The sequence below is a fragment of the Lupinus angustifolius genome, chromosome LG16, assembly GCF_001865875.1.
Source record: "Lupinus angustifolius cultivar Tanjil chromosome LG16, LupAngTanjil_v1.0, whole genome shotgun sequence".
Taxonomy (NCBI): Eukaryota; Viridiplantae; Streptophyta; class Magnoliopsida; order Fabales; family Fabaceae; genus Lupinus; species Lupinus angustifolius.
Window position 1 is genome coordinate 12,581,822 of NC_032024.1, and position 12,429 is coordinate 12,594,250.

Here is a 12,429-nt window from a genome sequence, read left to right on the forward strand (position 1 = left end):
CGTACATCCACAACAATAAAAGTATATCACAATGACTCAACATTGACCTAACCATTTCTATTAGAGTATGATTCCGCCTTTCAGCCCTACCATTTTGTTGCGGTGTGTAAGGCATCGTGTATTGAGCACATATGCCTCAACTTTCGAGAAACTTTGCAAATGGTATTGGACATTGTCCATTCTCATTATATTTTCCATAATATTCACCACCTGTATCAGACCTCCCAACCCTAACCTTCCTTTCGAGTTGTCTTTCAACCTCATCAATGAATACCATTAGGACATCCAATGATTGAAATTTTTCATGCGACAAATATAGGTAGTAATAACGTGAGTAATCGTTTATAAAAGTGATGAAATACTTATCACCACCCCAAGATGGAACATCAAAAGGACCACAAATATTTATGTGTATCAATTCAAGAAGTTTTCTACTTCTTGTAGATGGGTTCTTTAATATGTGTTTAATAGTTTATTTATTTAATACAGTCTAAACAAACATCCTAATCGCCAAAATTCAAAAGAGGTAAAATATCACTTTTTGTTAACATCGTTATCCCTTCTTTGGATATATTGCCTAATCTTTTATGGTACAAGTAAGCAGAATTCTTATCAAAATCTTTAAGCTTGCTACCAACATCATGTTCAACATTAAATAAAGATTACTTAAATTTAAAATCAAGATTGAAGCAATATAAACCATTCATTAATGTACTAGAACCAAAATAGTATCAACGTTTACATAATTGAATACCAAAATGCTCAATCTTAAAATTAAAACCTATACAATCCAGCCTAGCAACAGAAACCAAGTTCCTGGAACATTCAAGAATATCAAGACACTTTTCTAGATCGAAATAGTTTCCACTATCTAGGATCAATATGTATGTTCCAATTCCATGAACTTGTGCCTTCATTCTATCCATGTAAAGAAACTTCTTACTTTCCTGGGTTCATATTGAAAGGAATCTCTGCACAATATGTGATATATGAGTTATTGCACCAGAGTCTAACCACCAAGTATTATTAGAAACCTCAATAAGAAATGACTCATCTATAATGGAAACAAAATGCTTACCTTTCTTTTCGAACCATTTCTTCCTTTTATGACAATCCTTCTTACAGTGCTCATTCCTCTTACAAAAGAAGCACTTCACTTCTTTATGGATTTTCACTTCTTTAATGAGGATTTTTTCCTTCCTTTTCTTTTGTTCATATTGCTTGGCTTGAATCTGCTAGTGCTACCTAGCTCCTGAATGGACAAGTGAATGGAGTCATTCTTAATTTTCTTTTACATCCCCTCCTCTTGAATGAGCATGACCTTTACTTCCTGAAAATTTCATTTCTCCTTTATGGTGTTATAGTTCACCTAGATTTGGCCAAACTCAACAGGAATGGAGTTAATGATAAATTGCACCAAGAATGCTTCTATCACCTCCATCCACGTGCCTTTTATTTTCGCAGCCAGATTTGCCATGCTAGTTACATGATCATGAATGGGCTGCGACCAGTCAAACTTCTTGGTCGTCAGCTCTGTCATGAGATTTCCCACCACAGACTTATCAATAATGTCTGATTGGCAGTAGTCCTTGATCATTCTCATAAATTCCATTGCATTATTCGTCTTAGGCATAGACGGCTTGACATTATCAGAGATTGACATTTTCATCATGCTAAGACTCAACCTGTTTGACCGCTCCCAAGCCTCATATAGAGTCTTGTCTGCCTCCGAGCTGGTCTCATTTATGGTTGGTACGTTATTCATAATGATGGCCAAGTCCAACTCCATAACACCTAGTGAGAACTGGATCTATTCGGACCAATTAGCATAGTTCAGTCTGTTGAACTTGACACATCTGTTGCCTAAGGCGAAAGAATTGAATGAAGCTGAAATAAGACGTGATCACACTTTAATGATTTGAATAATTTTTTTTCGATTCAAACAAACTTTTATTCATGCACTTAATTTATCTTTTGGTAAAATTTAAATGCATTAAACTTTTATTAATGATGTCCAATATTATTCTTTAATGACTAATTAATCATATTTTTTAAACATGCATGTTATCTTTGGATAAATGAGTACAAACAAGTATGTTTAAAACTTTAATGTCATTAAATACATGAAGTGGTCCACCTTTGGGTGATCAAAATATGCATAACTTTAATTGTAATTAATTTCAAAATCAACCATTAATTATTCATACAAGTATAATTATTTCACATTTTCAGACATATAGTAACAATATGAAAAACATGAAAATGTTACAACTTTTATTGAAATGATTAACACCAGATTGAACCAAAAGAGAAAAATTCACAATTACTTCATTTAGTAACAATAAGTTTTGGTTCCATTTTAATGTATTCATGATTCAATTCTAGAAGTACAAGGAATGTCATAATGTCCATAACTTGGCTCAAATACTAATTGTTAGAGTTTTAAAAACTTTTATGAACTTTTAATGGTTCATAAGAACCCCTTAGTTTAGGACCTTAACATTATGACATTCACATGTGATAAACGAACAGAGTAAGGAATATCTTGTTCCATTTGTGTTCCCATTTATGCACTTCCTGGTTGTCTTTCTAGTTGCTTTTATCTTCACCTCTCCGCCTTCCCTTTATGCGTTCCTTGATGATTAGGAACTCAATTTCCTTCCTTCTCTATATGGCACTACACTTTCTTTATTCAACCACTAGTGCTTTATAATTCTCTATTTATATTTCTATTCATGAGATAACAAAGAATGGAATTAATGGGATGATTTTCCAATGCATGAGTGTCTCTATTTATAGAAGGGTTTATGATGAGTTATTGGAGAAAGTAATTCGTCCACTTTCATGGAAACTACCCATGAAGTGAGAGGGGGGAGAATTAACAACACCTCCACTAGTGTGATCCATCAATTGCCAACTATCATCATATTAGACACTTTCATTCAAACTAATAACTTCCAAAAACATGGACCACTAATTAGAATTAATCTAACATATTCTACCCTGATTATCTATCCCTCTATTCACTTTCTAGGGGAGTGTACTTTATGAAAACATAGGGGAGGCATACTTTAAAAAAGTCTAAAATGCTTAATACTTATAATAATTTATTGGTGAAAACATATATCATGGTTGTCCCACATATAAAGTTAAATATTATATATATATATATATATATATATATATATATATATATATATATATATATATATATATATATATATATATATATATATATATATATATATATATATATATATATATATATATAATATTTAACTTTATAATACTATATATAATCAGTGTTATTATTATTTCATATTGAATTTTAATGATCAAATTATATCGAAAATTTTATCATATACATATGATACCCTAGATTTAATAATTATTTATAAATATATTGATTATTACAAAATATATAAATATATAATTAAATTTAAAACTCATTTGATATCCGCAAATATTTGTTACCAATGCAGGTACCCACAAATATATTATGAGCTCGGATAAAAAGTATGTGCATCTGCAAGTACCCATTGATATCCATATATTCTACTAAGTATCAACCCACGACACTTTTTTACTCTAGAGTATGGGTGGAAAGGAGTTCACTCAACTCATTTAGGATTGGTACGATTCGAGTTTCAAGCCAAATTGTGTGAACTACTTTTTCAATTTAAAATTAAAGTTCAGGATCTCTCAAATGGGATAGCACACTCTCACTCGTCAATATAAATTTCAAGGCCTACTACGGTTGACGGATTATACATATGTATGTAAAGAACGTTTGTGAACTTTGAAAATAAATGTAACTACAAATTAAAGTTCATGTAGTAAATATTGTCTACATTATATGTATGTGTATAAAAAGTGACTCAAGTGAGAATAATTCTTAATTTGAGAATTGAGAACAATTAATATTGGCCATTAAATCTGATTTGAATGTTCAAAATTAAAAGATAAATTCAATAAATTTTTTAATGATCATATAAAAATTAACAAACTTTTAATTTATTCATTCATGTTTAGTTGTATGACATTGCTCATAATTTATGTATCAGATTTATAATCACTTGAGTGATACATACATATATACATATATATATACATACATATATACATATATATATACATACATATATATACATATATATATATATATATATACATATATATATACATACATATATACATATATATATACATACATATATATACATATATATTCTACCTTCTTATAGCTGAAAGGCTTACGGAGAGCTCAAGTACCTAACCAAAACATCCAAGGTGAGAAAAACTTTACTCTTAGCCCTTGTATGTTTGGTCTTGTGTCATAGCATGGTCCGATGACCTCAAAATCGGATGCGAGCTTATGTTTGTTTTTAAGGGATAAGAATCAATATTAAAAACTTTACAATTCTTAAAGTCATACTCATATTGGTTAACCCTATTAAGCTTATAAATGCATAGTGAGGATTCTGCGATATTCTAAGTGTATGCTTGATAATGATGTGAATGAGGTATTTGGTTGAATTTTGTAATTAATAATAATTGTCTTGATTTTTGGTTTGCTTAGTTTCCAATGAAATAACTGATGTTGATGGTATTCATATATGTGAGAGATCTCTTAGTGCAAGAGTCACCTGGTTGAATAGGTGTACTTGATGACTTATATTACATCGTACATAATGACTTGTATTCCTGATTGCTTTCTGAAAGAAGTTGAGTTGAAAAGTAAAAGGTTTAATATGGATCTAAACACATTCAATTTGACATTGAATTAGTTGGGAACCCTCATTCTATATATATAGATTGTGTAGTGCATGAAAATATTCATGAGAATGAATTCAATGATTTAGAAATGTTATATTGTTTATTTATTTTGTGGTATGATGCTTATATTCCATATATATTTTGCCTTAAAAATATAACTTTCTCTCTCTTTGTTCATGTATATTATGTACCGGTATGTATTATGATTATATAGACAATTGACAACACTTCTCCCCAAGAGAGTGTAAAGGATCAAGTTCCATTAGGTGAGAAATCTGATATTGGTCTTGATAGAATGAAAAGGTATTTTGGATGATCGGTGAAGTGACTATTTCATCTATTATATTTTTTGTATTGTAGTTACCTTATTGTAAGGATGACATTAACCTCTAATACTCTAATAGGAAAACTACTTTTGTTTTGAGATACTTCAAGTCCTTGTTATGTATGGATTGCACCTTAACTAAGATTAACCAGGAAATGTATTTCTATAAATCCTTTTGGCTCATAATTATTATGTAGTTATTTTATGTAATGTATGTCATCTATTACTTTTAGTCATGACATTTTGATGGATATTATGGCAAATGTTTTTATTACATTACTTTAGAATTACAAAAATATTAATAATGTAATATTTATACTTAGTCAAGATAGAGTATATAAAAGAAATAAAGTTCAAGTAATAAAATGATATGTATTTTGTTCAAATAATTATATGAGTGAAATTGAATTGCTCAAGGTTTGAAAATATCTATTGATGTTCTTTGGGTTAATATTTTGATTAGAAACTCATGATTATTAAACATGTTCTAGTCAATTTGTGGGAATTATGTATTGAAGTGTTTTCTGTTGTTGACTTATACGTGGAGAAATCTCTAGGCATAATTAATTGTTGATTTATAAAAAAATAAAAATGTTTTTATTTTGTTTTTTTCTTTTTTTACTTTGATCTTTATTTTTTTACCAAAAAAAAATTGGGGTGGTACAATCTCCTCATATAACAAGGCACTTTATTCTATTTCCAAAAATAAATTAAGTTAATACTAAATCATAACTCAATTCCATTTATGATTAAATGTACTTTTGTTACTTATACCAAAAAATGTTAATTTTCTTATAATACACATAATTCTGTATTTGTCTTGTTCTTTTTACAATTTGCCTAAAAAGTATTTTCAACCACATCCTAGTTAGCTTAACCAATTTATTTATGACATGGTAAAAAAATAGTATTTAGTTTCATTACTTTATCTAAACTAGTCACAAAAACACTCTTTCAACTTAAATGTCTAAAACAACTACCCTATCATCTTATTTGTAAGAAAATTAATCTATCTCAAGATTTGTGATTATCTCTTATACTAAGTATTGTTTTTATGAATTGAATTTGGATCATTTGGTCAACGTTATAATCTTCTCCTTTATATATACGTTTTAATATTCTACGTATAGATATTAAAAAATATATGAGTTCAGTAGATAATTCAATATCATTTTACATTCAAAAGACCGATCCTATTTTAAAAAGACAATTCAGTCCTTTTTCCTAATAAAGTTGTTTCTATTACTTCAATTATTGGAGTTGTAATTCAATTCTCTATTTTTCAATTAAAACCATGACAGCTTGGTAGACGACAACGCGGTCAAACCAACGGGGTGGTTACTTCTACCGCCGTAGGTTATTCCACACATCACGATCTTCCTGAAACGACACCGTTTCTTTCACCCACATACATAACCCTCTTCACAAACTTAGTTTCCCCAAAACCAAAAGGTAACGTTTAATTCCGATCCTCTCCTTTTTTATCTCACTCGATTTGTGTTCAATTTTCGTTCAGAATTGAAATTCTGGAGCTTCTGTGTGGACGTTAATTCGCGGGAATTAAGTGTTTTTATGTCCGGTTTTGACCTTTATTTTATCATGATGATTAGAATTATGTATTTGTGGCTGATTTTGAAGCGAACGGTGTGAGTTCTATGATTTTTATGTTGTTACCCTCTGTGATCATTGAGCTTAGAGGACCTTTGGATTGCTAAATTGCTTATTTTATGATTTCATCCTTGAATTTTTGTAGAGAATTGTGTGCAATTATGCTGTGGTTCACATCAATTGTGGTGTAGACTTTGATTATAGGAAACTGTTGTTGAGGCAATTAGCAGTCAAGAAATTTGTGAAGAATGAAGTTCCAATGAGGTAAGGATTACGTGGATGCGGGTTTTGGATATCTAGAGTGGTGCGAAATGGAAAAGTTAGCTGTGTGTGGTTAGTATTCGAGGGTCCGAGGTGGCAGTGATGATGAAATTTATGTAAATAAATTGCTTCAATGTTAGTGGGAATGAGAATTAGAGGGAGGATTCTCTGAAGGAGTGGAGGAGAATGTTCTGACGTCTGAATATTTGTATTTTTCTTTGATTTTAAACTTTTGATACTAAGGTTTTCTGGTTTTAGAGATCATTTAGATGTTTAAGCAAGCAGGAAAGAAGCCTTTTTCTATTTCGCAAAATGTTTAGGAGCAATTCTGCTTATCTTTCTTTTCTTCCTTTTTGATTTAAAATATGGACATTAACACATTTGGAGGTTTAAGTGTTGAAACCATGGACAGTTTATTTTGAGAGTTTTGACCTTTTTTCCACCCATGTTTTCTCAAATGTTCTATCCATCGTTACACTTTTCTTAAAAGTTTATTTATCCAAAAAACAAAATAATATAAAATTCAGCCTATGTAGAATAATGATGTTGAAATAGATATTATGACCTTTCTTCCAAATATTAGCTGACCATATGATTTTCTCAGTTGCGTACTTTTACTAATTTTTGAATGTGACATGGAACTCAATTTGGGACTTTGGGTGAAACTGTTATAAATAAGAAGGTTTTTTGAGGCAGTGGTTGCAAGCTTTGATTAAATTATAAAAAATGGGTGTCATTATGTAATAGTTTTATCATGAAGATATCTTAGTTTCACGAGTTTCTCTAACCAGGTATAGTTTTATGTCAATAATGTTGACCGTTAAGGTTTTCTGTCATGTTAATAGTATTTGAAGATTTCTTGACTTCTAGATTATTGATTATAGGTGATATTTGATTTCTTATGTTATTTTTCATAATATTCAATGTCAAATCTCATAAGTAGAATTTCTGTTGATAATATCTTCTATAAATAACTATTCTTCTTTGGCGTTCTTAATTTCTCATATATTTTCTTTCTTTTTCACTTGTTTTTAGGCTAATGGCATCTTCTTCTGACTCATGGACGAAGGAATACAATGAAGCAGTTAAACTTGCTGATGATATCAATGGCATGATTTCTGAGCGGAGTTCCTTTCCTGCATCTGGACCAGAAACCCAGCGTCATTCATCTGCTATAAGAAGAAAGATTACGATATTAGGGACCAGACTCGATAGCTTGCAGTCCCTTTTATCAAGGAACCCTGGAAAGTGAGTGTTTAATTTTTTTTATGCTGATTAAGAAAAGGTCATACTTTTACAGCATACCAACAACTAGGGCGGGGAACACTGTGTACTGCAGTATCCTAATACCTTTTTTACTTTGAAATATGCTCTGGAGAATCATCTTGATCTTAACTTTCATTTTCTTGAAATGGCGGAGTGCTTCAAGTGTCATATGTGATTAAAAGGTACTACTCAAGTTTAAGGGGAAGTTGTATTGAATGACTATAAGACCTACAATGTTATCTGAGACCGATTGTTAGATGATAAAATGTTAACAAGAGAAAAACTTCATGTAGCAGAGATAAGAGCATTACCTTGAAAGAGTGGACACTCTAGACATGATAGGTTTAGAAATCAATGCATTACCTTGAAAGAGTGGACACTCTAGACATGATAGGTTTAGAAATCAATGCATTACCAAAAACGTTGGAGTAGCTCCTATTATAGAAAAGATGGTAAAATCGCACTTTAGGTGATTTGGACATATGTGGAGGAGACGAGACCGGTAGAAGCCATCATGAGGAGGTTACATCAAATGGAAGTTAGTCTACTTCCTAGACGAAGAGGGTGACCAAGAAAAAACATATATGAAATGATTAAGAAAGACTTAGAAATCAATACTTTGTCAATAAACATAATTTATGATAGAGCATTGTGGCATTATTTGATCCATGTAGCCGACCCCACCTATTGGGATTAAGGCTTTGATGTTGTTGTTCCTTGGAAGCCTAACATAAAACATTTGTGGTAATATGGATCAGGAAATAAGTGTTCAATACACAATTGAAGAGCTAATGTCTTCTTTTAGCTGTAAAATTTGAAGTTGCATTATTGCTATCTGAATTGTTTCTTTTTCAACGATGCACAGATCTGAGAAGGAGTTTAATCGTCGCAAAGACACTCTTTCAAATTTAAGATCAAGAGTCAACCAAATGGCTTCCACATTAAGCATGTCAAACTTTGCAAATAGGGATAGTTTGCTTGGACCAGATATAAAACCGGATGCACTGAGCAGAACCGTTGGCCTAGACAACAGTGGACTTGTTGGACTTCAACGGCAAATTATGAAAGGTTATTTAATTTGAATTGCTTGAAAATTGAAATATATTATTTGCTGTCCATACATTGGATCTTAACTTGGGAGAGTGATATTCAAGCAGAACAAGATGAAGGACTTGAAAAATTGGAGGATACTGTGATAAGTACTAAACATATTGCACTGGCAGTGAATGAAGAGCTGGGTTTACACACTAGACTCATTGTATGCTCCCTTCCTATGTTAATTTTCTTTGTTTTTTTACATTACATGCTCTTATCTCCTTTCTAAAATTGCATTCTGTCTTTGTGTTAGGATGACTTGGATGAACATGTAGATGTTACAGATTCTAGACTGAGGGTAACTCTCTTACTAATTACTTGTATATTGGAACCATGCTCTTGTTTAAGCATATCAAAGTTCAACTTTATGGATTACAATTTGCTTAAATAATCTACATCATGTAATATCCTCTTTGAATCCTAAAGTGCTCAGCCACTCAATTTGTTTTTTCAATTGACAATTCCTTAATCCTGATAGTTTTATTATAGCTGGGTTAAGATGCCGATTTTAATAAGTCAAATCCTTATATAAAAATTTTCATTTAATCAGTTTTGGTTCAAGTTCAGTGATTTGTAGTAGAAACATATTTATTTTGGGATAAAATATACATACATTACAAGATTGATTTATAGGGGGTGAATATTTGCACAACTGTAAGGTTGTTTGTCTTGTGCCATGGAGGTTAAGGGTCATGAGATCAAATCCTGAAAATAATCTATTGGTTACTCTTTCCAGACCTCACTAGGTGTGAACTCCCTGTACTTGGACAGTTGTTTTATAATATGATTTGTCAAATATGGACCTGTGGGGATTTCTTCTGTTCACCATGTTACTTTTTTTTTAATCAATAAATGTGTTTCACCATGTCAAATATGGACCATGTTACTTTTTTTTAAGGTAAAAGTTTTGTGGGAAAGCTTGATTGTTGTTCTATCAAGAAAAACTAATCGAAATAAATTGTTGGTTGCGGCACTAGTATATACCCACAACTGTCATTTTTTCAAAAGTATATTTTCTGTTGATGATTTGATATTTTAACAGCTCCAAATCCTTCTGATGCATTTTATTGAAGCAATTAAGTTGCTACTTTGCCACTTGTTGTGAATTGAGATATGTTAATATTTTAGTAGTTGCTTACCACTTATTTCTGTTGTAAAAACAGCGAGTGCAGAAGAACTTGGCAGTTTTGAACAAACGCACCAAGGGTGGTTGCTCCTGCTTGTGCATGCTTTTATCGGTGATTGGTATAGTTGTTTTGGTTGTTGTGATATGGCTGTTGGTCAAATATTTGTAATCAACTCAGATGAGCCTCTACGCAATGATAAGGTTGTTGCTTAGTAATTGTGAGGTCACAGGTTTAAATTACGGAGACAATGTCTCTGCTTTATGGGGTCAGATTGCTTACATTTATCATTACTAGACTTTACTAAGTGGGCATCTTGTGTTCTGAGCTATCTTTTTATTTATTTATAAAAATATCAACTCATGAAGCTTCTCTCCTATTTTGATGTGTGCAGACATCAATAATCTTGTTGTGCTTTGCTAATGACAATGAACTTATTGAAGTCTTGAAAATATTTATATCATAATTGTCAGATTTTATGTGTTTATATCTTTGGTTGGTAGTAAAAAAGTTGAAATGATTTCTCCGTTAATGGCTAGTCATTGCATCTCATCCTTTCTTATCTTTTTCCTTTGCGTCGAATGGAGAGCAAATAGTGTAACACCATGACTTCGTTGAAATACAAGAAGCAAATACAATGTGAAATGAAAATTCCAAAAAAATATTTTTTTCAAAACCAGAAGACTATCTTTATAAATATTCTAAAATAAAATTCTCAACCTTACTAGAATTATAATATTATAATCAGAAGATTTTGATACAAATGTTACATTCTATTACAAAGCAATGCATTATCTATGCATAGAAATACATAACAATCAGATAAAGCATTTATCATATAATACAAGAAGGCATGTAATATTATGCAATGACATGATGCATGACTTTCCTATCAAGTTTTAATGTGACTAATTTTTTCTCTGAATGAATGTAGTTACTACACCTATCAGTTTCATCATAGTCAAAAAAATTCTTAGTACTATGATTATGGTCACATTCAATAGCAATGGATACCAGCCCCTCATCTAGCTTCCATCTATGCTACTCTTAGGGAGCAATTGGTTTGAAAAACCCTCTATGTTGCCATCAGAACACAGTACATGTCGTGCACCAGATATTATTCAATACTTTCAAGTCTGCATCTTGTTTTATGACCCCTTTACCAATCACATACCTTCAAGATGTAAGAGGTTATCACATTTCAACAGAGAGTTTCATCGGCTAGGAGGAGCTACCTCATCCTCTAGAGATCAATCTTTACCCACAACATCCTCTTAACCAAGTCATACATTCAAGATACTCCTCTTGGTCCTAGACACAAACCAACATAATGGTCTTTCTGTTTCACAATCTTTCCTTGATGATAGCATCACAAACTCTACCTGAGTAGGCCAATGTAAGGGTAAGCATGGCTGAAGTGAAATCACAAGTCTTCCTATTACATTTAAAACATCAGATTTAAAACATTATCAACATATCTATAAAAAATTGTCAATTCATACTAGAATATATGACATTTCTTAAGGCTTAAGTTAGCCATACTCTATTTTGTCGCGGCCCAATTTTTGGTTGGAGAATCGGCTTTATGATTTAGGAAGAGATAAACTCGATTTTGACCCTCTCCCGAATGATTTGGAGTCACCACTATGTTTTTGTTGTTAAAATGTAGTAAACTCTATTTTAAGCACGATCAGATAAAATGGTCTTTTAAACAAGAGTTCTTGGCTCGGTAATCGTTTACAAATCATAGAAACTATTAGCATCTGATCTGCCCTTTATGAAAACGATGCTCTCGCTAATCACATACACTTTTATACTCTTAAATTTATTTATTAAAACAAAAAAAATATTTTTATTTTAGTGTCTGACAAAAGCTCATCTTGCTCCTATGTATCCCTATGTGTAATAGGGAAATCAAAACTACATAATTCTGAATTTAAAATTGAATAATGTTGAGTGATTTAATTTAAAACT

The 12,429-nt window shown here is 31.3% G+C and overlaps 1 protein-coding gene across 1 annotated transcript; it reads left to right on the forward strand.

Annotated features, from left to right (window-relative positions):
- LOC109328824 (syntaxin-51-like) lies at positions 6,331-10,929 on the forward strand. The gene is made up of 6 exons (XM_019562423.1): positions 6,331-6,536; positions 8,005-8,218; positions 9,102-9,304; positions 9,394-9,494; positions 9,585-9,629; positions 10,495-10,929. The coding sequence occupies exons 2-6, from the start codon at positions 8,010-8,012 to the stop codon at positions 10,624-10,626; spliced, it is 690 nt and encodes a 229-aa protein (XP_019417968.1). The 5' UTR covers positions 6,331-6,536; positions 8,005-8,009; the 3' UTR covers positions 10,627-10,929.

What these genes read in the sequence shown, in the direction of transcription:
- LOC109328824 (XM_019562423.1), top strand. Translation starts at nt 8,010, where the DNA reads ATGGCATCTTCTTCTGACTCATGGACGAAGGAATACAATGAAGCAGTT. An exon ending in TTATCAAGGAACCCTGGAAA is followed by an intron (nt 8,219 to 9,101) that starts GTGAGTGTTTAA and finishes AACGATGCACAG; the next exon opens with ATCTGAGAAGGAGTTTAATC. An exon ending in TCAACGGCAAATTATGAAAG is followed by an intron (nt 9,305 to 9,393) that starts GTTATTTAATTT and finishes ATATTCAAGCAG; the next exon opens with AACAAGATGAAGGACTTGAA.